The sequence below is a fragment of the Lepidochelys kempii genome, chromosome 11 (assembly GCF_965140265.1).
Source record: "Lepidochelys kempii isolate rLepKem1 chromosome 11, rLepKem1.hap2, whole genome shotgun sequence".
Taxonomy (NCBI): domain Eukaryota; kingdom Metazoa; phylum Chordata; order Testudines; family Cheloniidae; genus Lepidochelys; species Lepidochelys kempii.
This window is the reverse complement of record NC_133266.1, coordinates 10,262,370-10,289,125: the sequence shown is the minus strand read 5'-3', so window position 1 is coordinate 10,289,125 and position 26,756 is coordinate 10,262,370. Positions and strand designations below refer to the sequence as shown.

Sequence of the window (26,756 nt, the reverse complement as noted above, 5' to 3'; positions counted from 1 at the left end):
GGACGCAGTACTCCAGATGAGGCCTCACCAATGTCAAATAGAGGGGAATGATCACGTCCCTCGATCTGCTGGCTATGCCCCTACTTATACAACCCAAAATACCATTGGCCTTCTTGGCAACAAGGGCACACTGCTGACTCATATCCAGCTTCTCGTCCACTGTCACCCCTAGGTCCTTTTCCGTAGAACTGCTGTCTAGCCATTCGGTCCCTAGTCTGTAGCTGTGCATTGGGTTCTTCCGTCCTAAGTGCAGGACCCTGCACTTATCCTTATTGAACCTCATCAGATTTCTTTTGGCCCTATCCTTCATTTTGTCTAGGTCCCTCTGTATCCTATCCCTGCCCTCCAGCGTATCTACCACTCCTCCCAGTTTAGTATCATCTGCAAATTTGCTGAGAGTGCAATCCACACCATCCTCCAGATCATTTATGAAGATATTGAACAAAACTGGCCCCAGGACCGACCCCTGGGGCACTCCACTTGACACTGGCTGCCAACTAGACATGGAGCCATTGATCACTACCTGTTGAGCCCGACAATCTAGCCAACTTTCTACCCACCTTATAGTGCATTCGTCCAGCCCGTACTTCTTTAACTTGCTGACAAGAATACTGTGGGAGACCATGTCAAAAGCTTTGCTAAAGTCAAGAAACAATACATCCACTGCTTTCCCTTCATCCACAGAACCAGTAATCTCATCATAGAAGGCGATTAGATTAGTCAGGCATGACCTTCCCTTGGTGAATCCATGCTGACTGTTCCTGATCACTTTCCTCTCGTGTAAGTGCTTCAGGATTGAGTCTATTGATTCTTCTTCTATTCTGTTACGCTAGACAGAGAGGAGCTGGTGCAGCCTAGAGCAGCAGTATCCTGACAGCTGGTTCTGGCTGGAGTTTGTGAAGAGCACAGGTCTATTATTGTGGCAGCTGGCAGAGCAAACCAAACTAAAGCAGGGTACGGGGGCAACCGTGCTCAGCAAACTCATCTCTCTTCTGTAAGGCCCTTGACTTCACTTTGCACCAGAATTTTGTGACCTTACACTTGTGCATCGCCTAGGAGCCTCTGTGAGATGGGCAACTTCCTGTAGCAAAAGAAAGAGAGAGAGAGGGGTGGGGGATGGGAGTGATTGTAGTATTAATTTCGATAGGAAGATTGTTTGATTAAATAATTGTGTCTGGGTGGTTGTTGGCTTTTTTTTAAGTATAAATCATGACCAACATGCAAGGTTATTTTTCATTTGTAGGGTAATTTAGCGATCTTGAAGGCATGAGCACGAGCAGATACTGACCTCACACCTATCAATCCTAGTCTGAAACTTCCCCTTATTCCAGTTTTTTGCACTTGCATGATTACCCTGATGTCTTTATTATTATTATTATGTATTTGTGTTGTAATGCCTGGTACCCCCAAGTCACAGAGCACAAGCCCATAGTGCCAGGTGCTGTACAAACACAGAATAAGAAGACAGCGCTTGCCCCAAAGCTGCATATATTCAAGTTTTCTGGAGACGAGTGGCACAGCCTACTAGATAAGGCACTGGACTGGCCACAGGAGACCTGTGCTCTATTCCTTGCTTTCCCATTAACCTGCTGTGTGACCTTGAGCAAGTCATTTCACTTACCTGTATGTGTCTGTTTCATCTCCCCTCCTTTCCCTGTGTTATCTAATTAGATTGTAAGCTGCTTGGGACAGGGACCGTCTCCTACTATGTGTTTGTATAGCGCCTCACACAGTGGGGCTCTGAGCTCAGCTGGATGCTACAGTCATATAAATAATAAATTCTAGGGGAATAGTCTCGCACATTGCAGCAGTACTTCAGTAAACTGTGGAGTTTGGGACTGTTAACAGAGGAAGCCAGTGGTGAGGCTGCTAGTGGGCAGTGCCTACTGCCTATCATGCCGAGGAATATTGTCTCATTGCTCAATTGTTGTCCCTGTCTGTCCATATCCACCTGTTGTCTCTTGTCTTATCCTTAGATTGTAAGCTCCTTGGGGCAGGGACTGTGTATTTGTTCTGTGCTTGCACAAGACCTAGCCCAGTGGACTCCTGGTCCATGACTTGGGCTCCCAGGTGCTAGGGTAAGACAAATAAATAATAACCACAAAATGTAGTGGTGTCTTAAAGGCTGAGGCGGTGTGAGATGATGTCTGAAGGTGTGGCGGTTTTGTGAGGTAGGCAGACAGTGCTCTTGTGGGTTGCGGTAGTCGCCTGAGGGAGCTTTGCTGCTTGTATATGCATGTTAGGTATGCAGGATGGAATTCTGAGGGTAAATACTGGCTCAGCGTCATCTGAAAATAACCCCAGCTTTTGAATCCTGCTCACAGGCACAGACAGCTCCTGTCCAAGCTGCATCTTAATGCTCTCAGCAGCTGTGTTTGCCCTGTCTATTGTGGTGCTGTCTCCAGAAATGTAAACTCTCTGCAGTGACTTCTTATGTTTTGTTTTTTTTAAATTAGGTGAAAAACCTGACAACAAATGGGAGATTGGGGCCCTGGTCCCCGTGGCAACCATGTGAGCATTTGGATGGGGACAGCACAGGCTCTTGTATGTGCAGGTCACGGTCCTGTGACAGCCCTCGCCCTCGCTGCGGGGGTCGTGTCTGCGAAGGGGCCAGGATCGAGATAGCAAATTGCTCAAGGTACCTCTGCATGGCTGGGAGGGGAACAGGGTGGTTCCTAAATGTCTGGTCTCCTCAACTACATTTCCACTGGTATCGTCTTGTCTCTGGGCCACATTTGGCCCAAGGGGTAAGTGGGTGCAACTCCAGTCCAAATCAATAGGAGCTGCAGGGACACGGCTCCTCTGATAAACAAGCTGAATGTGTCTCAAGTGAGGCACCCAAGAGCTGAGAGGCTCCCAAGTGAGTGGATGTATTGGAAAACGGACCTAGCCTCTCTGGGCTCACTTCCCCCCAGCTGTACAGTAGGAATAGTGAGACAACAGTGCAGTGGCAGGAGGCTTAGTTAGGTAATGACTGAACAGTGCTGTGAAGATTAAAACGTGCTAAGCACACTAGTGTTTCTAGCCTTGGAAGTGTGGCCAAATGGAGGAGGCTGGGAGACAGCATATTGCACAGGAGCATTCAGGTGCCTCCTTTGTGTGCCGGATCCCTGAGTTAGTGAACCATCAGCATCACGCCACGCAGGGGATTGCTGCCGGCTGGCTGCATGAGACAAGGGCAGGCCTAGGAAAGCATCTCTAGTCAGGACAGAACTTGCTTATGTCCCATTGCAGTCAGTGGAACTTAATCATGGATCTGAAGTTAAGCTTGTGCTTAAGTGCTTCCCTAATAGAGATCGGCTTAGGTCTGTGTTTCTTTCCTGAGTTGGGATCCTACATAGCTTTAATCTACCTTAGCCCCTCTTTAAACACTCCTCATACTGAGTAGGCCTCGCTTCCTCCCCCAAGCTCAGCCCTGCTCTTGGCAGCAAAAGGATCAGCTACATTTGTTAAGGGTAATATTTTAATTGCAGTGTATTCTTCCAGCTGTGCTGCTTACCCAGCAGAGCCAGCCATTCCTGCCACTGCTCTGCTGCCCCATATTGAGCGGAGCCCTCTTGAGGCAGCCCTTTCTGTCACTGACTGATGTCAGGCCCACCAGAGGGACAAGCATTTCAGCATCACTCATGTTATAGGCTTCGGTCCAGCGGGAAAAGTGGTGGGAACAGCCTGTAAGAAGAGGCTGAAATATGTATTCCATCATAAAACATAGGAAGGCAGCAAGGTTTGAAAAATAGGGACATCTGGTCATCCTGCATCCACTTAAGCCCTAGAATTTCCTTTAATTGACTTCATATGCCATTGGGATGTTTCCGCAGAGAGAAAGCAGGATGTTTAAAGATGAGTTTTATTAGAAAACAGGAGTTGGAAATCTGAAAATGGAAACTTTTTGTTGCCATTAAGAATCCTTTCTACTTGGAATACAAATCACCTGATGGCAGGAAGTGTTATTTTTATGAGGAATGTTTTTTGTATATATTTATTTTTCTTTTCCTGCTACAACAGCAACAAAAATCCTCCTTGTAGTGTTTTTCCCTTTTAAGATTTTGCATAAAACCTCTCCTCCTGGAGTGAGGACTGGCAGGTGAGAGGTAGGTTAAAACATGGAAGAGTAAGATTTTCATATAAAAGGATCTTTCGTTCCTTCACCTGTGTGGGGAGGAGGGGATATCCAGCACTGTTCTGAAGTCAGACTGCTCAGAGAAGGCACGAGCTGATAACGAACACAAAAAACATTCAGGGGAACTTGGGTTTTAACTTTCATCCTGTACCATGATTGGTGCCAGGCTAAAACGCACTTGTTGCCAGCAGTGTTATTAGTTCAGTAAAGGTTTTGAAAAGTAACATCTGTTTTCCACCTCAGCTTTCGAGCATGGCTGTAACAGGAGAGCACCTGAGTCGTTGCTTTAGCAGACATTAGAAAGTGGCATTTTTTACAAAATGAGATTGCTGGACTAGAAACAGTAGCACATTGAGATGAGGTCTTCAGGCAGAGAGATAGTTGCCTATCTGGTGGCACAGTCTGAGATGAGAATCTGCGGCGCATGAAAGACCGTAATCTAATTCTTCTGTCCCCTGGTCCTATTGAGATTTGCGATCGAGTAGTACTGCCAACCCCTGTCGGACATCAGGCCCCCAAAATTGTGAGATTGGCTTAAAAATCATGAGAGATTTTTTTTTTAATGTAATAAGTGTTGGGGGTTTTAATTTGCCTTCTGGTTTCTGCACATCTAGGGTGACACTAAGGTCAGATTTTTCAGACTTTTCTCTGCAACCATGAAAGCTAGATGATACCAATTTTTTTTAACTGAAAGCTGAGATTAAAAGCAGGATTCCAGGAGCTGGAGCTTTAAGAAAAACACCAAAATATCACAAGATTCATGATAAAATCCTGAGATAGCAACACTAGTTATAGCAAATCTGTAGTGTCAGTGTGCCCTCAATGGAGAGGGGTAGTTTTCCCAACACCTGGGCATTGGCAGAGCTGGTTTTGCTGACCCACCACACCTGAATCCCATTCAGTGGGAGGACCAGTTCATGCAACGGGGTTGGGTTTTAACATGCAAATTTTTGGGTCTGCTGTTGTGTGAGCACATTGGCTAGAGAGGGAAGGTAAAGAGATATTGGAGGGGGTTAGTCAATGAAACTTACAGAGGAATGGGATTGAAGGGAAAGGGAAATCATCATCAGTAACACCACAGAAAACTCAGAGAATCCTCGGGTGGGACTTTCAAATTGCTCAGCATTGGCTTAACTCTGCTGTGTTTGAAGTCAGCGGGAGCTTTGCCATCAACTCCAGTGGGAGTGGAGTTAGGACAAGGCTGAGTGCTTCTGAAAATCCCAGTCCTAACTTGGGGTCTATCGCTTGGGTCTGGCTGAAATGAAGTGAGCCTTTTTAGAACAGTGTATCCCAGTGATTTAGTGGGGCTGCCCCTTAAGAACTTTACAGCCTAAGACTTTGAGTATAGCACAAAACTGGAAGAATTGTAATTAACCCAAATAGCCTGTTTTCTCATCTGCCCCCTCCCTTTGTCTCTGTCAGAAATGGAGCTTGGACACCCTGGTCCACCTGGGCCCAATGCAGCACCTCCTGTGGGATTGGCTTTCAGGTCCGTCAGAGATCGTGCAGCAACCCTGCTCCGCGGTATGGGGGCAGGGTCTGTGTTGGACAGAGCAGAGAAGAGAGGTAAGAGGCATTCCCAGCCCAGACACTAGACGGTCTTTCATCCAGGGCAGTGCATTCACTTTCGAGGCTATAAATATGTACCAGCGGGAAGGATGGGTCTTAAGTTAACGTAGATGAAACACAAAGAGCTAGTGTTAATGCAGTGTTAGGGCTTACCAGTGAAGCACATAGAAGTGAGGGAATTTCAGAGTTAAAATGCATTAGTTCGCCCACATTGACCATGCTCTATATTGTAACAAACCTGTGACATCTAAGGCCTTGTCTACACTAGTGTGGTGGGTCGACTTAAGTTATGCTACTCCACCTAAATAAATAACACAGCTTAGGTCGACTTAACGCAGTGTCTTCACTGTGCTGTGTCAATGGGAGACATTCTCCCACTGACTTACCTTACTCTTCTTGGGGAGCTGGAGTACTGGAGTCAACCGGAGAGCGCACAGCTGTGGATTTAGCGGGTCTTCATTAGATCTGCTAAATAGACACCTGCTGCATCGATTGCAGCAGCGTTGATCTCCCCGGTAGTGAAGACAAGCCCTAAGACTTCACAGTTACCACCGTGCTGCATGCTGTGGTTTCTCAGTAGTAGCAGGGATAGAACTGAGATCTTCTTACCCCCAACACAGATGATCCTATCTCGTGTGCTAAAAGAGAATCTCTGTTAGCAGATACTCAGTTGGGCAGTTCTGATTCCACCCACTAGAGGGCAGTGGTGTACATACATTCTAGTCAGTGTACACATCAGTTGCACCTTAATTACAACTCCAGTTCACTCCGTTAGGTCAGTGTTAATGGTAATTATGCGCGAAAAAGAAAGAACCCAGCTTGACCTTCAGATCTCAGATTGAGTTTGCAGGGTTCGGCATGGGAAAAATCTGTTTTTACTTGAAAACTGAGGAAATTTGATCTGGAATTGTTGAAAGACAATAAATTTGGAATGCACAATACGTCTTCCACAGAATCACTTCTCAGAGTCCAGCCACTCTTTAAGCAAATGCTTTAAAGTATCCCCGTGTGGTTTCTAGCTTTGACATTTCATTAAAGGCCACTTCTACTTGGCAGCAGATTTTTGCTGGTCTCTTGAGTAGTGACTTAAGACAGGTTTCTCTGTGTTTTTCACTGTGCAAAGGGTAATTCATTTCCACTTTCTTGACTCTGGACGTCTCTGTTTGGCTTGATTTGTGGCCATTCAAAAGGAACTTTAAAGACTGCATGGCAGTCAGTTGTGGTCTAAGTTTAAAGACTGGAGTGATTAAAATTCAGATGGAGTTTGATTCAAAAGCTGAACAAAAATGATGTTCCCTTTTTAAAAGGAAACATGAAACAACATTGATCTGCTATTAGGTATAGCCCAACTTCAAACACTAGTTACCTGTGTTCAAAACATCAATAAGGGCGAGATTTTTGAAAGACCAGCTTGTCATGGTGTTGCCAGGTGTCCAGTTTTTGACCGGAATGCAGTGCTGACGGGGCCGCTAAAAGTCCAGTTGGTGGCGGAACGGGGCTAAGGCAGGCTCCTTGCTTGTCCTGGTTCCGCACAACTCTCGGAAGCGGACGGCATGTCCAGCTCCTAGGTGCAGGGTGGCCACAGGGGCTCCATGCGCTGCCCCTGCCCCTAGCACCGGCTCTGCAACTCCTCATTGGCCAGGAACCGCAGCCAATGGGAGCTGCAGGGGCAACGCCTGCAGGTGTGGGCAGCGTTCAGAGCCCCCTGGCCCCTCTGCCTAGGAGCCGGACATGCTGGCCGCTTCCGAGAACTGGGCGGAGCCAGGACAGGCAGGGAGCCTGCCTTAGCCCTGTTGTGCCACTGATCGGGAGCTGCCTGAGGCAAGCACTGCCCAGCTGGAGCCCGCACCCTGAACCCCCTCCTGCACCCGAGCCCCCTGCCCAAGGTCAGAACCCCCTCCTGCATCCTAACTCCCTCCCAGAACCTGTACCCCTAACCCCAACCCCCTGCTCCAGCTCTGAGCCCCCTCCCGCACCCCATACCCCCTCACCCCCGGCCCCACCCCAGAGTCCACACCCCCAGCCAGCGCCATCATCCCGGCCCACATCCCTACCCCCTGCCCCAGCCCTGAGCCTGCTCCCACACCCTGAGCCCCCTCATTTCTGGCCCCAGCCAGAGCCCTCACCCTCTCCTACACTCGGTGAAAGTGAGTGAGGGTGGGGGGGAGGCGGGGATGGAGTGAATGGGGGTGGGGCCTCAGAAGGGGTGGGGAAGGGGTGAGGCCTCGGAGAAGGGGCATGGCAGGAGCATGGCAAGGGGGTTCAGTTTTGTGCGATTAGAAAGTTGGCAACCCTAGTTTGCCAAGGGCTCAGCACCTGTAACTGGGGACAGATTGAAGAGCTCCACTCCCATTTAGGCAACTAAAATGAGGGCCAGATTTCCAAAATGCTCAGCACCCAGCTCAGCATCCATTGTGACACATGTGGGTTGGGGGCATGGCTTTTTTGGAAATCTGAGTGATTTTGCTATCCAAATGAGATCTGAACTCTTTTGAAAATATGCCCCTGACTGTGGGTTCTGAGCTTGTTGGCAAATCTCCCCCTAATTGGTTAACCACCTTGGGTTAAGTGCAAAGGGTGAAATTCATTCCTGTGCGGCGTGCCAGCAAAGCCCACACTTCCCTTAAATTTGACTTTGATGGCACATGAATGTCACCCAAAACGTATGTAATGGCTGTGATCTTGCTTTGGGGGTGCCATTTAAAGCCCATATTCCTCTGTCCTTTGGATGCCTCTAGTAAGTGACAGGGATTCTCTGATGTGCTTCGCCCACGCTCTTTCAGGTTCTGCAATGAGAACAGTCCATGCCCATTACCAATATTTTGGTCTTCATGGGGCCCCTGGAATAAATGTAGTGCGAATTGTGGTGGAGGGATACATTCCAGGCAGAGGTCCTGTGAGAATGGCAACACCTGTCTGGGCTGCGCTGTGGTATGTATTATTTACTGACATTGCATTCAGCCTACAGGAATCTTGTGCGTTTATTTTTTCATTTTTTGTGCTAGTAAAAAATGCCAGGAGCAACTTCTCCTGCTAGGGAAGGTGCTGGGGAGAATGGTAGGTCGTGGAGTCATGCTATATTGGGAGTTAGCCAAAGCTAATGGAACTTGATGTGGGGGTGGAGGGAGGGAGGGGTGTCTTTACACTGACTTCAGCTGGCTTTTGATCAGGCCTTTTGCCCTCATTAGTCTGGGAAAGTGAGAGCATTCCAGCAGTTTTTTTCTTTTACATCTCACTCTCGTGGAGGATCCTTCTGCAGTTAGCGGGAGCCCTGCACATACTGCAGAAATGGGTCTCGCACTTATTTGACAATGGAAGGTATATCTAATCAGCCTGCTGGTGATACACTGGTTCACATTTCCATTGTATTTCTACACAGTTTGTCAGCTGATGGGTGCATTGTATTTTTAATGAGTTGGTTTTAGTAAGGTTTTTCTTTATGAAGGGTTTTTCTCAGTGTAAGCAGATTTGATCAGGGATCTCTGATTTTGTTCACAAGCCATTTGGCATCTACTCTAGAGTCATATAAAGTCTTGAAGCAGGAATATTCTTATCCCCTGCCAGAAGGAATTCCCTTATTCTTTTTTAAAAACAGGAACTCGGTGTTATTCATTGGAATTCATCCTGTAACATGGTGGTGATGGGGTTATCAGAATCCAGGACCACCTTGCTATCCGCCGATACAGAACTTCTACAAATGTCAGTAGGAACTCGGATCTAGACTGAAGACCTATATGGCCCATTGCCTTCACCATGTATGCAGAAACCCAAATTAAAAGACAGGTTTTCTAAAAGCCTCTTTAGAAGTAAACGGCTAGTGCCACAATTGGAATATAAAGTGCTGGAGAATGGGCTAATGTTTTTACTTCAGTGATGGGCCATGCACTTCCATAGACTTAACTTTCAGGATCGTCCCACTGCTCTTCACAGCCAGAGATTTACTATCGTTATAATTTATTTCATTTATTACTTGCATTATGGCCACTCCAAAAATGTGTTAGGCTCTATCCGAATGTGTGTAAAGACCTGTTCCCTGCTCCAAAGAGCTTGCAAACTGCAAAGAAACAAAAACAAAGGAAGGTCACAAGCCAGTGGGTGAAATTCATCCCGTGCCAAGGACCTGTATGAGGCCTCTGCACCAGTTAGCTCCCAGTTAATCCCTCTGGATCATGCTGTCCTTCTGCATGGGGATGAATTGTATCTGGAGCAATCAGGGTGATGCAGGTGCATGCCTTCTTAGATCCACTTGTTTTCGTGCTGATTTCTTGAGTGTAAAGGAGTTCCTCCCTCTAAGCTGTGCTGCAGACATGTTATAGTTATTAAGTTCATCCATAAGCACGTTGGGAGTAACGAGAAATGGTTTTCCTGGTTGGTAGGAATACAAGACCTGCAATCCAGAGGGCTGCCCAGAGGTGCGCAGAAACACGCCCTGGACCCCCTGGATGCCCGTGAACCTCACCCAGAATGGAGCCCGCCAAGAGCAGCGCTTCCGCTACACCTGCCGCGCCCAGCTGGCTGATCCTCACGAGCTGCAGTTTGGGAGGAAGAAGACGGAGAGTCGGTTCTGCCCCAATGACGGCTCAGCAGTTTGTGATACCGACTGTACGTCCCGCCGGCTCACCCAGAGCCCTAAGCCAGGCTCACCTTTGCATCCTTTGTGGTGGTGAAAGGGGGACGCAGACATGAATAAACGTGGACCTGTGCTCTGACACCACCACATACTGCAGGGATGGCAAGAATCTCTAGACCCGACTGTCCCTGACCATGCAGGGAGGCTGCAAGGAGCAATTGTTCCCCTGCACTCAAGGCGACACAGTCTTTTAATCCTTGTGCTTATGGGAATGTAGGGACTGCTTCCTCCTATGCCCGCAGGGGGCTGAGATGCTGCAGGTGGGGGCATGGCCTCACCCATTCTCTCTAGTGGGGAGGGCCATCCTGAGTTGTGGCATGTACGCTCCCACTGCGTGCTCCGGAGGTTCAAGGGGAAAGCAGAAATCCTCCTGGCGCTGCCTGTGGGGTCAAGACCCTCTGTGTTGCCCCCTAGCACAGGTCAGTGAATTTCAGGCCCGGTCTGGCCCTAGTCAGTTTGTTGCCCGTGTGATATTGTTTTTCACTTTGTTCGGTTTGCACAGGGAAACCAGATTGCTCCCTTTCACTTCCCTTTCAGTTTCACTCCGGAGCAGTTGAGCCATGCTGTTGGCACTGGGTTTCCAGCACTGCAGGGGGATGCAGTTTCCCCAGAATTCCTCCCCAGATCCTGAATATGGAATGAGTTTGTTTCCATGACAAAGCTCTGCCTGAAAATTAACACTTTTGTGTCTTGTTTGTGCTTCTTGAAGCTCTAGTTGACGACCTTCTAAAGACTGGTAAAACCTCTGCACGGATTATCAATGGGGGCTGGTCCTTTTGGGGGGCCTGGTCATCGTGTTCCAGGGACTGTGAATTGGGCTTTCGGATCCGGAAGAGAACATGCACAAACCCAGAGCCTAAAAATGGCGGCCTGCCCTGCGTGGGGTCAGCAATGGAATACCAAGATTGTAACCCACATCCCTGCCCAGGTAAAAATAATTTCTTTCCTCCGCAAAATTATGTGCTCTTCTCATGAAGACTCAATAGTTCTAAACGTCTGTTTGTAACTTACATCGCTTTTTTTAAAGTATTTTAAATAAGCTTTGGGCAGCCTGATACATGCACACTTCAGTGCTATGCCGTATACCCTCTGTCACCCCTAGAGGGTGACATACCAACATGCTCTAGAGGCGGCACTGTAGGTTACTTTCCATGCACACTTGAGCAGACATAGTGCTCCATCCAACAGAGGGCAGTGTGGTGCCCTTACCCCTGGTGAGAGAACAACAAATGTGGATTACTACTGTGTAGAGATGCTTGTTGTGGCAAATTTTTTGTGTGAACACTTGTTTCTTCTCACTTCCCGCCTCTCCCGCATATGTAATGGGGATCTCCTCCCAACATCAATTAGCATTTCCTGCATGGCCAGCAGGGAGTATTTGTGCCAGGTTACCTGTTTTTTGAGTTAGTCCTCATGTTTTTGTTGCACTTCTGGTCCAGAATAGTTCTCATAGTGAAGGCCCTACTTGAATTGCAGGATGATTGTCAAAAAATTGCACTGCGTTGAGGATAAGCCATGGAGAATCGTATCAAAGTAATAATGGGTCTTATGATTTGTGGTAATAAGGTCCATTATTCCTTTTCTGTGATTTTCTGCTGTCGGCACCCCAGGGCTGAGAGCAGCAGACCTGGACTAAGAGCCAGGGCTCCCACTGTCAGCCACCGGGGCGGATGAGGCTCCCACTGGGGAAGCCTAATATTGTGGGATCCGCAATTCCCGCAGTATTGCGAATTAGGTAGGGCCTTACTCATAGTCCATGGGCTCCCCCCACTCCACTCCTCTTCACCCTGTAGAAACAATTTCAGCAGTCACTTCACCACTGAACAGTAACAATATTTAGCCACTTCCTGTGAAGCACTTTATGCCTTAGGTGTGAAATTGCTACAACTGCTAAGTACCATTATGAGCAGTATCACGTATTATATTTCTTATATTTTAAAATCTCAAAGGCCAAGCTAAATGGTGTTGCCCATTTTGGCTGGACATATTCCTAGAGGTTTCATCACATGTCAATAATCTTTAATTAAAGATTAATCTTTAATTCCTGGAGACTCCCGGACAGTCCTGGAGAGTTGGCAACCCTAAAGCTAAAGCTGCCATTTTTAGACAGGAGAGGTGTGTACTGAGCACAATGAGAGTGACAAAATTTGAGCCTGTAAAATGTGGCCTGTAAAATTAAAAATTTGAGCTCTGCAAATACGGTTTATACTATTATTTTGGCACATCCTAGTGGCTTTTCACTAATGGTTGTGTCCTTTCGTGCACCCTGCACAGATTTTCTTTTTTCCTTTTTGTCTGATTTATTGCACAGTGTTTTGAGTGCATGGTTCCTATATCGGTTTACCTCTGCCTCCCTCCTCCTTTCTCAGCGTGTATAGCTATGCCGGTATATGTTGCACTGAATCACATTTGAAGGAATGGAACATGGAAATGAGAAAAACGGGGAGAGTGTCTGGGAGCCTGGACTCATGGGTTCATTCTCCGCTTTGCCATTGCCTGGCTGCGTGACCTCGGGTCAAGTAACTTCTCTCCGCTTCAGTTCTCCAGTCTGTAAAAGGGGTTGATATACACATCTCACAAGGGTGTGCTAAGACTTGCTGTTAGTAAAGCACTTTGAAATCATCAAAAGAAAGATGCTATGCAAACTCAAAGACTAATTATTGCATTAAAAATGTTTGGGTTGTAGCAGCTATTTGTTTCCAAGAAATGTAGGTAGTTCACCCTCCTTGTGGGTGAAGTGGGCCTTGTAAGGAAATAGGTAAATAATAGATTATGAACGTGTAAGAACAAAGAAACATGAAAAATAATTGTTTCCTTTAGAGCACTCTTAAGATACAGGGTTTCCTCTGGCTGAATAACCAATATGTTTGATTCAGCATCTATGGAGTACAACATGTTTAACCTAATTGTTGGTTTAAGTTGTCCATTGTCTGGCACAGACGTTCAACCAGGAAATCTCTATTCCTAGTGGCACAGAAAGAGCTTGTTAGGTTGGGCTGGGCTGCCTAGGAGGTCGAGACTCAAATGGTCCCACAAGCTTGATCAGAGAAAGAGAAGTAAAAGCCAGTGTGTGTCTCTGTTTTATTTCTTATGATCCTCAGTAAAAGGTTCATGGTCTTGCTGGACCCCTTGGTCTCAGTGTTCAGCAACCTGTGGGGGAGGACACTACCAGCGTACCCGCACCTGTACCAACCCAGCGCCGTCCAGCGGAGAGGATATCTGCATTGGCCTGCACACCGAGGAGGCGCTCTGCAACACACACTCCTGCAAAGGTAGCAGATTATTTTCTCCTGTTCAAGTTGGGTGAGGGAGGGTGGAAACAAACCCCAGCAGCAAATGAATATTAAAAAAAAAACAGAAGCAAGAAACACAAGCTGTAAAACAAATGTTTGCCTGCCTTTTCCGTAAGCATATATTGAACCATGTAAAAGAAGGCACCCTATTCTTAAAACTAATGGCATCACCTTCCTCTTAACTTGTTCACTAGAGCATGGCCTGGTATTCTAGAGCCAGCCAGCCTGCCAAAATCTTGTTGATAGCTGATCCATTTAAAATAATTGAAAAAGCAGATTGGTTTTGAGCGGAGACATGCGCAAGACAAGCCAAAGGCGTCTCCGAAGTAGCAGCCTGTGCAGTTGACAAGGGATTTTCCTTCCCTGTGTTGCGCTACACAGAATGGGTGGGGAGCTCACATCACAACTTGACAGGTGGTTGGGAAAAGGGTGCAGAGGTGGTTTGAAGCCACTTTTGTGCTCCCCTGATCCTGGGTTGGCTGCATGCTGGGCTGGTGGCCAGTAGGACATTAGAGCAGCCCTCAGGCTGACTAAGTTATGCCCCCATGAGGGCATTATGGCAGCTAGAACAAAACCCCAGCCAGCTCCTGTGCCACTACAGGAAGAGGGCTGATCTAGGAGCCTTTATGCCCACTCTAAGCCCCATGAGGATCCCCCTAGTCTGGGTTTTCCTTCTGGGGCTGGTTAAGTCAGCCTTCAGGCTGCTTTGCACTGAAGCTTTGGTTGCACAGTGGTAATGTTGATTATATTGAGGGAGTTCAATCCAGTCCCCTGAAGGCTCCCTGTTGTAGGTCGTACTAGAGATGGGCCTACACCAGAATTAGGATTCAGACACCCCCAAACACTGGGGAAGTTGGGATCGTATGGGTGTGTCGTCGTTGTGTCGTGTCCCCCCCTTCCCCCCCGCCCCGGTAGCCTTGTGTGCACATTATTCCTGATTTCAGACTGGTTGGGTTTAAGGTGGGTGGTCGGACTGGTCAGAGTGGAGCCTGTGCAACGAAGACGGGATCCAGTATCGCAGCCGTTATTGCGAGATGCACAGTCCAGAGTCATCCCAGTGCGTCGGAAACAGCACACAGTACCAAGACTGCCTGTACAATGAGATTCCCGGTAGGTGCGGCATAGCCCCACAGGGCCAGGAAAGCAGGTTTCGCTCAGGAGGAATGACAGTCAGTCAACATATGCTGCAGTGTCCAGAGCTGCCTAAGGGGTTTGGATGCCCATTAGAAATAATGGCAATGGCATATCACACACCTGCAGATCTCTTTGAAAAACCCCTCTGTAACATACAGTGCATGAAATGGATGTGGCAGCTCAGCTCTCCCATAAGGCAATACTGTTTACAGCTACAATAAATTAAGTGAGCTGCTTAATTTGAATTGGGGCCGTTAAACCCTGCAGGGTGCAGTGCATGAAGCGTTAATTAAATGAACCCCTGGTGTTTGTGTGAATGTTGGCGACTGGAGTTTTGTTCATTCAGACACCCCAGGGGAAACATCCCACAAGGGCAAGGCGTCTGGGCTTATAGGGCTGATGTGGGGAAGGGAGAGGGGCCATTGACGGCTCTTCGGGCGTAGTTTTGCTGACAGGTTGAGGTTCATGAACACCTGGAACCTGAGGTTTTGTGTCAGTTGAATTTGAGTCCCCTGTGCAAATATTTAGCAGTTTTAGACTGAAGTACCCTTCTAATTATTGTTTTCTGTGCTGCACCTTTGTGTCCTTAGGGTTTATACAGTTTTTGTTACATTTTGCTCCGTGTTGTCAGCCAGTCTCTCCACTTAGGCCCGCAGCTTGCTGTGGAATGCACAACCAACTTCTGCAAGGAGCAAAGGGGGTATTTGCAACTGAGGCAAAATGACAACTTTCCCCAATGCTTTCTCTTTGTTTAGTGATCCTGCCGGCCTCAAGCATTGATGAGAGCACAAACTGTGGAGGTAGAGTACAGCTAACTATATATCTTATTTTTATCTTAATGTGGCTTTACCTTTCTGGGCAGCATCAACCAAACCATTAATCTACCCAATTCGCATCCTGCTGATAGCCCTAATTCCCATGGAGTCTCGTTGTCTGAGTCAGGTTGGAAGAATGCATTGCTCTGTCCAGCTGTCAGTTCCAAGACTCTTACTTATTTCTGAATTTGGGTTGGGTCCTCAGAGTCATTAATTAGCAGGGAGCACATGCCTGTCTTGTTGTGCCCACTTGTAAATGGTCCAAGAGAAATTAAGAGAGATTCCTCTATGACATTCCAGCTATCTGGAGGGAGGTATCCTTCAGACAGCTATGAAAATTTCAATGAGTAGAACATCCCAGACTGTACCTTTGCAGTATAATGAGGTTTGAGAGACAAGGTGGATTAGATCAGAGTGGACCATCATCCTCCCAAGCATTCCCTTCCATTCATGATCTTGTTTATCTCCCAAGCAGCTGCGTCTTCATTATGTGTAGAACTTGGAAGGTCCAATCAATAACTTCACCTCTCTACTGCCCTGTTAGTTCTAGATTGATAAGGTCTTCTGAAGACTTCCAAGATTTCTGTGACTTGCCCTAACTGCTCCCTACAATGCTGCTGGGGACACGGATTACTGATTTTCCTGTACATTTTAAACGGTACCAGAGGAGTGTCACACTGGGGTTCTGGTAGATTTCCACAGATGGTGAACACAAAGTTCTTGTGAAATACAAATCACCAGTTGTGCCTGTAAGTGCTCAAGATGAAGCGCAGCTTCTGGCCCATGCAGAGCAGGTCTCCCTTCCAAGGGATGACAAAAAAGACAAAACATCAGTATTTTGATATGGAGCTTCTTGGTTTGTGGCTGCAGGGCAGTCAGTGGAATTATGACTTCAGTACCAATTATATAAAGATTGTCTTTCTGCATCACTTATTCCTGCCCAAATAATGCAAGGTATCTGCTCCTATTCCGGGGCTCCTGATTATCCTTGCACTCCAGAATTATGCATTCCTATTGACAATTTGAACTGTCTTCTTTTTCCATTGATATTTTATTTGCAGTTACAATTTATATTTTACCCTGGCTAATATTATTTATGACTTAGCATCTTACAATATCTGGCAAAGAGGCTAATCAATAGAAGCTCCTTGTGCTGCATCTTGAAGAGAAAACCAACATTTAAAAAGTGATGAACCAGGAAGGCAGAAGTGGATTTTTAGGAGGGAACTGCACTGATGGAAAAGTCCTATAAAATTTAATAGGAAATTATAGTCTTTCTGTAGACTTTTTGGACCAACCTATAAAATATAATAAAAAATTATATGCCTGCTATGTTTCAGAGTAACAGCCATGTTAGTCTGTATTCGCAAAAAGAAAAGGAGTACTTGTGGCACCTTAGATACAATTTTTAAAAAGTAAACCATAGATTCTTCGAGTGCTTGCTCGTGTCGATTCCATTCTCGGTGTGTGTGTGTCCGTGTGCACAGTCATCGGAGATTTTTGCCCTACTGGTATCTGTAGGGTCGGCTGTGGTGACCTGTTGAGCGCCCCGCTCATACTTTGGTATATTAGGTGCCGCTGGCCCTACCCCTCTCAGTTTCTTCTTCCCACCCGTGATGGTTGGTCATAGCACCTCATCTTGCATCGCAAGAGCGTTAGCGGTTCTTAACAGCCCATTGTTATTCATAGTTCTTAGGTACCTAGCCAATTTAAGTAAGTGTTTGTTGTTTAGTAGTTAGAGTCCTGGCTGGGCCTTCGCCCCAGAGTGGGGCATGCCCCATTCCCCAGGCTTCAAGCCATGTTCGTCATGCAACAGGCCCATGCCTATCAGTGATCCTATTCAATGTCTGTTTGAAGTGCTGTTTGAAGTGCATGGGTTAATCCCATATAAAGGACAAGTGCAGGATTTGCAAAAACTTTCGCCCCAGAGCCCAGAAGGAGAGGAAATCTGCCTGAGAGCCCTATTGATGGAGACTGTGCTTTGCCCAGTGTCAGAGCCCTCATGACCAGACTCAACTCCCAGCACCTTGGCATCAGTGCAGAGCGCCCCCCCGGCACCAGGATCCTCCCAGCACCATTCCCCCTTGCCGGTGCCCAAGAAGCGGCACAGGAAAAAAAGCTCCCCGGCACCAACCAAGAAGGGGAAGGGGACTCTGGGCAAAGGGTCTCGTTTAGGCCACGTACCCGCTCCAGAGCTACAGGGGGGTACTGCTATGGTTGGACCCCCCTAGCCCAGCCAGGGATGTGACTCCAACTCCCAGGAGCGGTAAGGGATCCTGGCTCCTATGGGGACCTTCGTCACCCGAGATGGCCCAGACAGCCAAAAACCTGCTGGGCCTGTCAGCACCACAGATACTGCACCGGACATGGCTAAGGCTCTGCAATCTAAGGGCAAGCAAGCCATGGGACCTCCCCAAAGGGCAGGGGAGCGCCATCAGTCCCCGAATCACAGGCATTCGTCCCCATCCCCACGGCCTAGGAACCCGGTCCCACAACCTTGGTCACCAGCTAGAAGGCCCAGCTTCCTGGCACCGCGCTCTCCTTCCACAAGGCATTGAATGCCGGAATTGAGGCACCGGGATCCCGGTACTGGCCAGTCTCCTGCTTAAGATCACCTTGGCGCAGGTCCCTATAGCTTAGGTGGTCTCCTAGGCGTCGGTCACCATCGCGGCACCAATCTTCGCTGCCATGGTACCACTCGAGGGACAGGCGGCAATCCTTGCTCCCTAGACACCAGTCTCCAACAAGGGTTAGTCGGCAGATGCTGGCCTCCACAGCACCACCATGATCACGGGAAGGGGACTGGTCCGAGTCGGAGACAGGGTTCAGCCCATCGCCAAAGGGGTCCGAATCCCTGTCGGCCCACAAGACCAGCACTGCAGCTTGGCAGCAGGGCCAGTGACCTGCCCAATGGCTGTGTTGGAACCCTTGGGGAGTACCGGTGATGCCAGGTCCCTGCTCCCACCGTTCCTCCCTGGCCATCTTGGAAAAGACCCTGGCACTGCCAGCACCAGGTTCAGATCATGATGTGGAGTCCATCATGGGGGCAGCACAACAGGGGCCACCGCCCAAGGAGCCATCCTCACAAAGGGAAAGGAAACCTGCTCCGTCATCTTCGTTGCCAGATGAAGCGGTGGCGGGGCCCTCTCAGACTGGCAATCCCCCCAACGACTTTAAGGAGCACCAGGCTCTCCTTAAAAGGGTGGCTATTAACTTAAGCCTCGAAATTGAGGAGTTGGCGGAGCAGTCAGATGACCTGTTCAATGTCATGTCATCTCCTACCCCGGCCCGCATCACGTTGCATGTCCGTCCAGGGGTTCTAAACACGGTGGCAGACCCCATCTTCGATTCCACCCACGTCCAAAAGGGCAGAAAAGAAGTATTATGTCCCCGCAAAGGTGTCTGAATATCTCCATACACACCCACCAGCGGGGTCAGTGGTTTTGTCCGCAGGTAACAAGAGGGACAGGCGGGGATAGGTGAGCGGCTCACCAAAAAATAAAGATGCCAAACAACTGGACCTCTTTGGCAGAAAGATTTATTCTACAGCCAGTCTACCGTTTTGGGGGTCCAACCACCAAGCCTTGTCGGGCAGATACAGTTGTAATTTATGGGACTCCCTTGGCAAGTTCAGGGAGGCCCTTCCACAGGACCTGGCCCACGAGTTTTCCACGATCCTGGAGGAGGGCAAAGCAATGGCAAAGGACACCTTGCAGATGGCCTGGGATGCTACAGACTTGGCCACCAGACTGGTGACCTCGCCAGTTACCGTGAGGCACAGCTCTTGGCTACAATCTTTGGGGTTATCCTAAGAGATGCAGACCACTATCCAGGGCCTCCCATTTGAGGTCACAGGGCTCTTCTCTGAGCTCACGGATGCAAGGCTGCATGGCCTTAAAGACTCCCGGGTCACCCAGCAATTGCTAGGCCTCTACACTCCACAGCAGGCCAGAAAGCACTTCTGGCCTCCTCCTCCATCTCTTCCTCGTAGGTCCTGGGGGTCTTCCTGGCAGGGTTTCCTACAGGAGAAAGGACAAAGAAAAGGGTTTAAGCGATGTGGATGAACGGGAGTGTTCGGCCGGTGTCCAACAGGTCCTGCGGGGCAGCAGAAAACCCTCTACCAGAGCGACCTACCTGGCCAAATGGAAATGGTTTACATGCTGAACTTTGGACAAAAGTATTCGACCTTAGCGGGCCTCACTGTAGTTAATCCTGGATTACCTCCTGCATCTTAAACTCCAGGGTTTGTCCCTTTCATCTGCTAAGGTCCACTTGGCCGCTATTTCAGCCTTCCATCCTCCGCTTGAGGGCAGGTCAGTTTTCTCCCAAGACATGACAGCCAGATCCCTCAGGGGCCTAGAACGCCTCCGCCCTCACGTCAGGAACCCTGTGCCTCTATGGGACCAGAATCTTGTGCTGTCGCGGCTCATGAGGCCTCCCTTCAAGCCTCTGGCTTCCTGCTCTCCCCGTCTCCTTTCCTGGAAGGTTGCATTCCTGGTTGCAATAACATTCGCCCGCTGGGTCTCTGAGATTAGGGTGCTCGCTTGTGAGGCGCCCAACATGGTGTTTTACGAGGACAAGGTCCAGCTGCGGCTACACACTGCTTTCCTGCTTAAGGTGGTCTCACAGTTCAATAGGAGTCAGGACATATTCTTACCTATCTTCTTCCCTAAACCCCATAAGTCGGAGGAGGGGTGCAGGTTGCATTCTCTGGATGTTAGAAGGGCGTTAGCCTTCTACATTGAGGGGACCAAGCCTTTTCGTAAGTTGACGTAGTTGTTTGTCGCGGTGGCCGACAGGATGAAAGGTCATCCATTGTCAGCTCAGAGAATCTCGTTCTGGATCGCTGCCTGTATCCGCTGCTGCTACGACCAGGCCTACGTGCCTCCTCCAGCGATTTTAATAGCCCATTCAACCAGGGCGCAAGCCTCTTTGGCAGCTTTCCTAGCCCAAGTGCCGATCCAGGATATTTGCCAGGCTGCCACCTGGTTCTCTGTCCACACATTTACATCACATCACGCGCTTACCCAGCAGGCCCGAGATGATGCTGGCTTTGGTAGAGCAGTAATGCAAGCTGCATGACCGTGAACTCCAAGCCCATCTCCATGGATACTTCTTGTGAGTCAACAGAAGCAAGTACTCAAAGAAGAAAAAATGGTTACCTACCTTTCATAACTGTTGTTCTTCGAGATGTGTTGTTCATGTCCATTCCATTGCCCGCTCTCCAACTCCTTTGTCAGAGTTGCTGTCAAGAAGGAACTGAGAGGGTGTAGGGCCGGCGGTGCCTAATATACTGATGCATGAGCGCAGCACTCAAGCAGGTGCCACAGCCAACCCTACAGATACCGCTAAGGCAAAAATCTCTGACAACTGTGCACTTGGGCGTGTCCACACCTAGCATGGAAAGGACGTGAGCAACACATCTCAAAGAACAACAGTTAAGAAAGGTAGGTAACCATTTTTTATGGGTCTACTCAATTCTGTATGTTCCTTCATGTAATTACGATAGAACCCTATCAAACTCTCTATTACACTCTATTTCTATAGGGGTTTTTTAAAATGAAGATTGGAGCAAAACAGTAAAATGAGTGGGTGAAATTCTCTATTTGAAAAGCATGTCAACCGAAAAGTAAAATGTCACCAACCTCTGGCAGGCAGAAAGAGGCATATCTGTATCATGGGCAGACCAAGAATAAGCATCAGTTTAGCGCTGCTTGCCAGGCAGTCACTTCTGCCACACCCAGCAAAGTTGAGACTGCAGCCTCTGCAGATGAATTCTTTAGCTTTCCTGGGCTACCTAAAGATTCTGATAGCTAGACTCTGAACATAAGTGGCTGCACTCAGCAGTGAGCATGTTGATGTTCAGTAGTGCAGTGGTTCCTCTCAACTTGTGTAGCAGACCAAAGTCGGTAGAAATGTACATTTGGGCTAACGCTGCTGGTTCTCAAATAGCTCCACTCTTCCGACCGGAAAGCAGCACCCTCTGATTGAAGATGGACACTAAACAGGGTCACATCTGGGTGCTGCGCAAGACTCTTCCAGTCCCCACTCCTACATCTGCTAGTGCTGGTTGTGCCATGGACTCCGGTCAGGGCTGTTCCTCTTGTGTAAGGTGGAGAGCTGTTGGCCATTGGTTATACCCTGACCATATAAAGGCTCTCTGGGGTGAAGCAGGAATGAAAAATGTAAGAAGGATGACTCTCTCCTAGCATTTATTTGACTTCCTCCATTCACCTCTCTCAGCTACCTCCCAGTGCCTGTGGTTTCGCCTGCCGACATATATGCATCTCCTTCCAGCAGAGAACGTGCTGTACTGGAAGTGTTTGAAACCTCAGGTTAAGAGCTCTGCTCTTCGACATCTTTTTACTATAGCTGCCTCACCAGGGTCTGCCTGGGATTCTGTCTGGGCAGCTCATGGAGAAGTTTGATCAAAGAATATTTCAGACCATTTCCTTGGTATTTTGTTTTCTCCCCACTGCCCATTTTGTTTCCTTCTCGTTTTCCCCATTTCCCGGGACCCTCCTGTGCACCTACCAGCACACTCTTTAGTGTTGCTAGTACACCTCATCGATAGTGAGGGGAGACTAATCGTCAATAAACAAGATGGCTGAGCACACTTAGGGTATGTGGACACTGCAAAAAGCCCTGGAGCTGCGAGTTGCAGCCTGGATCAACTGACTCAGGCCTGTGGGGCTCAAACTTCAGGGCTAAAAAGTGCAGTGTAGAGGTTTCCGGCGGGGTGGGTGGTGGGTCTCAGAGCAGGAACCTCTATACTGCTATTCTTTAGCCCCATAGTAGGAGCCCCACATGGCTGAGTCATTTGGCCCAGGCTCTGAGACTTGCTTCCATGGGTTTTTTGTTTGCATTGTCAATGTATCCGTGGGGATTACATAAAGGAGGAATGTGTCATGCTGCTTCCCCACATACGCCTCCCCCACTGAATATTTTTGGGTCGCCAACAAAGAGGGCTTTTATTTTCCATTCGAGAAACACTGAGTTTTTGTAGCCCCCCATTTCCATGACATGCCCGTGCTTTGCAAGCCATGAACATGTATTGTCTGTATGCCTCATTTCTGTTGCTGTCAGCTTAACAGAATGTTTAGTTTCAATATCAATAGAGGGAGAGAGAATGGGGAGACAGTGAAAGAACTTTGAGAAAACAATGTATGGACCCATTAAACTCAGCAAGACAGAGCTGTGGGGGCGGGGGGGGACTGATTTGTATGTTTGAACATGAAATACTGGCTTCAGCAGCTTATCACCACTGAATTCAAGATGTTGTAGCTCTGACTTGTATCTGTGCTCTTGTCCCGAGAGGAAGAAGGCTGTTCTTTGAAAGGAGCATCACTTGTTGTTTTGCTTGCAGGGTTTAGTCTCATCCATCTGATTGCCACCGGGGTCTCCTGCTTCTTTGGTTCCAGTCTCCTAACTTTTGTGATCTATGTGTACTGTCAGCGCTGTCAGCGGCAGTCCCAGGAATCGACTATTATCCACCCAACCACTCCCAACCATCTCCATTACAAAGGCAACACAACCCCCAAGAATGAAAAGTACACGCCCATGGAATTCAAGGTAGGGTACTTTACCAGAAACACCCCTGGCAAATTGATAACAGCTGCCTACATATATATTTATGCTATGGTCTTAATTATGTGTGTGTGTGTGTGTGTGTGTGCGCACTAACGTGATACATATATAAAATATATATACGTCCATAAAAGAGTCAGAAAGGGGATAACCCGACAGCACTGTTAGGGCTTGGTAAAAAGAAATAGAAAGAATGGAAAGAAAAATGGAAATCTTAAAGAACAAATAGCTAGTAGTGATATTTAGATAAATAGGATGAGATTCTTTAAATACACAGAGGGAATGAAAAATAGGAGAGACTTGGTGAGGCCGTTCCTGGAGCAACAGAATAAGAACTAAATTCTGCCTCCCTTATTTATGTTGGGTAACATCTTATTCTGTGAGTAGCTCCATTGAAATCAATGAGGCTACTCAGTGTGTGTGAAAGGTTGGAAGAATCTGATCTTAAGGAGGTAGGAAGAAATGATAGTAGAACTCACATGCTCCCTTGGGAACTGTATTTCGTAAGGAGAGCATTAGCAATACATGCCTGGAGGAATTGCAGGAGGGTGCCGGAGACAATGTGCTGGAGAAGACTGAGAATACTGAAACAGTGGTAAACACGTATTTGAGTAAAATTGGGGTAGTAATGGATGATGTCTACCAGGAATAGATGAGATTAGCAAAAATAATGAGGAGTCCTTGTGGCACCTTAGAGACTAACACATTTATTTGGGCATAAACTTTTGTGGGTTAGAACCCACTTCATCAGATGCATGGAGTGAAAATACAGGAGCAGGTATAAATACATGAAAGGATGTGGGTTGCTTTACCAAGTGTGAGGTCAGTCTAACGAGATAAATCAATTAACAGCAGGATACCAAGGGAGGAAAAATAACTTCTGAAGTGGTAAGTGAGTGGCCCATTACAGACAGTTGACAAAAAGGTGTGAGTAACAGTAGGGAGAAATTAGTGTTGGGGAAATAAAGTTTAGGTTTTGTAATGACCCAACCACTCCCAGTCTCTATTCAGGCCTAATCTGATGGTATCCAGTTTGCAAATTAATTCCAGTTCTGCAGCTTCACGTTGAGATTAGGGATCAGACAGCTGAATGGTGACTGCTGAGGTGGCAGGAAGGGACTTTGAGTGGAGCAGGCTGTCTTGGGGCACAGGAACACAGTGGGGAGGATGGTCTGGAAGTTATAACAACAACAAACAACCCCTCCTCCCCCAGTAGTTATGTTTCACTGACATTTTGTGTATGTTGTCTGTCTGTCTTTTGCTGCTTGCCTCTTTCCTGTTTAGGCCATGATCCTGCAATAAGCTCCATGCAGGCAGACTTCTGAACCCATAGACTTTGAACTGTGCTCATTGCAGGATCGGGGCCATAGATTGTAAGCTCTTCATGGCAGGGACCATTTCTACCTAAAAGTTTTCACAGCGCCCAGCACGAGAGGACCTCACTCCTGATTGAGGCCTTTGGGTGTTAGCATGATACGAATAATAATAACAACAATGATGATAATGGGGCTAAACCAGGTAATTGGAAGACAGTGGCTATTGTTCTGGTACTTCAAAGAAAAATTATAAGAGTCTGAAAACTACAGACTCATCTGGTAACTGCGGTCTTGATTGAGGTGCTGAGTACTTCCTGATGGGTGTTACGGCCTCTCCTCCGCTATTTAGCACCTTGCAGGATTGTGAAGTTTGTAAATGCAATCGCAAAAATATGTTTCCTGGTGGCTTATGGATACAGTTGCATAGAGTTTACTAAGGGTGCAGCATAATAATGAGAGTCAGCATTCATGTGTGGACGGTAAATCATGTCACACAAATTGGATTCCTTTTTTTAAATTAAATAAATATTGATCTAGGTAGAAGGGAAGCAGCAGACAATATCTGGATTTTGAGAAAGCTCTTGACGAAGTTTCACAGGATGGATTATCCTATAAAGTCTCAGAATACAGGGTAGGTAATAAATTATGAAGATGGGTAAAGAATTGAGGCCAGATCCTGAAAGCTCCGAAACCACAGGAGTAAACCTTTTAGTTATGTGACTAGTCCTGGCACATTCTGTAGGCCTGCAGCAGTGAGTAAGGCCTGCTCGTGTGAGTAGAGTTTTGCAGAACTGCTCTCTTGGTTGATGGGCAGCATGCAGAGTGCTGGCGTGAAAGGGGTATATTCTTATTGGAAGTGGGCAAGGAACTTGCAGGGCACTATATTAATATTTTGGTAATAATGCAAACGTTGTTGTAATGTGTAAGATCATTACATTTGCAGACGCTACTAAAAAAGTGGGAGTGGCTAAGATTCAGACGGATACAGCTGATTACAGACTAATATTGATTGACTGGGCAAATGGATTATGGAATGGAATGTGTCTGTGTAAAGTTGATGCAGTTGGGTAGGAATAATATTGAAGTGAAGCATAGTTTAAAATGGCAATGGATTAGTTAATACAGTATCAGAAAAGGACCTGGGTTTTTGACAGACTGAATATCTGAATGTTTACTCTTGTGTGCAGCTACAGTAAAAGGTGATAGGATGTTGGATTCTCTGAAGTGGGGGTGTATATATTATGCAGGAATTCTTAGCATTAGTTAAATCACATTCTGGAGTGTCCAGTTTAGATTATTTTATTTGAGGGAAGGTTTAGCTAATTGGACACAGTACAAGGTAGGGCAGTGAAGGTGATTAATGGAAAGGAGGGACTTGCATATAAGTAGTTATGGACAAGATGGGGGTTGTTTAGAGACCGTTAAGAAGCGACATAACTGAAGTATGTAAATTGAAGATCATTGGACCAACAAGAACTAAGAGTTCCGGGTAAAAGGGCCTTCCTTATATATTAAGAAGAATTTAAAGTGATCTTATTTTACAGAGGGAGTGGGGAATGAGTGGTATGGACATCCAGGTGTGGTGAAGGCAAATGATTTAAACGAAATCCCTTCTCCCTAATCATCACTCCCTCTGTAAAATAGTGTCTCCTTAAAATCTGCTTGCATATAGTTCCTCTTACCTTAAACCCCTACTTCTAGTCTGTCCAAGAACCTTAGACTTACACTTCAGTTGAGTCACTTCTCACTGTTCTCTAAATAATGTAGTGTTAGGGCAGTTGAAGAGAGGTTGCTTGTGTGTGTGTGGAACATAAGACAAAGGGGTATTATTAGTTAGTTTTGTATTTGCGAGTAGCTGACAAACTTCAGCAGGTGTTTTGGGGGATTTTTTCATTGCTTATGTTTTGTCCCCGCCAAACTAATCTGTGGTAGATGTTTGTTTTGATGAGCGAGATTGTGCCCTGCTCTGGTTTTTAAAAAGGAGAAACTTAAAAATGTTCCTAATGGTTTTTAAGTTTAAAAATATATTAGATAGAATTATCATCAGTTAAAGAAGGGTCCATGGTCTCAGTGTGATCCTACAGAGCTCTACACAGGAACATGAACCTTGTTGTCCTTCTAAATTCACGGGGGCTAAAATTCACCTTCTTAAAAATGGGACGTGCTCTGGAATTTTGGCTTGGGCCTGTCTGTATTCTAAACATTTAAATTCCAATTGATTTTCTGGGTCAGAATAATGCACACGGACACGGTGTGTGTCTATGTGCGTGCGTATGGGTTAATAAAACCTGA

At 47.2% G+C, this 26,756-nt stretch overlaps 1 protein-coding gene across 12 annotated transcripts in view; it reads left to right on the top strand.

Annotated features, from left to right (window-relative positions):
• Positions 1-26,756, top strand: part of SEMA5B (semaphorin 5B) — a 363,565-nt gene that overhangs the window by 315,294 nt on the left and 21,515 nt on the right. For all 12 annotated transcript variants that reach the window (XM_073305098.1, XM_073305088.1, XM_073305090.1 and 9 more), the window contains 9 exons: positions 2,457-2,638; positions 5,543-5,686; positions 8,473-8,620; positions 10,066-10,291; positions 11,029-11,247; positions 13,421-13,591; positions 14,573-14,722; positions 15,502-15,546; positions 22,928-23,133. In XM_073305098.1, the coding sequence (XP_073161199.1) occupies positions 2,457-2,638; positions 5,543-5,686; positions 8,473-8,620; positions 10,066-10,291; positions 11,029-11,247; positions 13,421-13,591; positions 14,573-14,722; positions 15,502-15,546; positions 22,928-23,133 (1,491 nt within the window). The remainder of the gene's footprint in view (positions 1-2,456; positions 2,639-5,542; positions 5,687-8,472; positions 8,621-10,065; positions 10,292-11,028; positions 11,248-13,420; positions 13,592-14,572; positions 14,723-15,501; positions 15,547-22,927; positions 23,134-26,756) is intronic.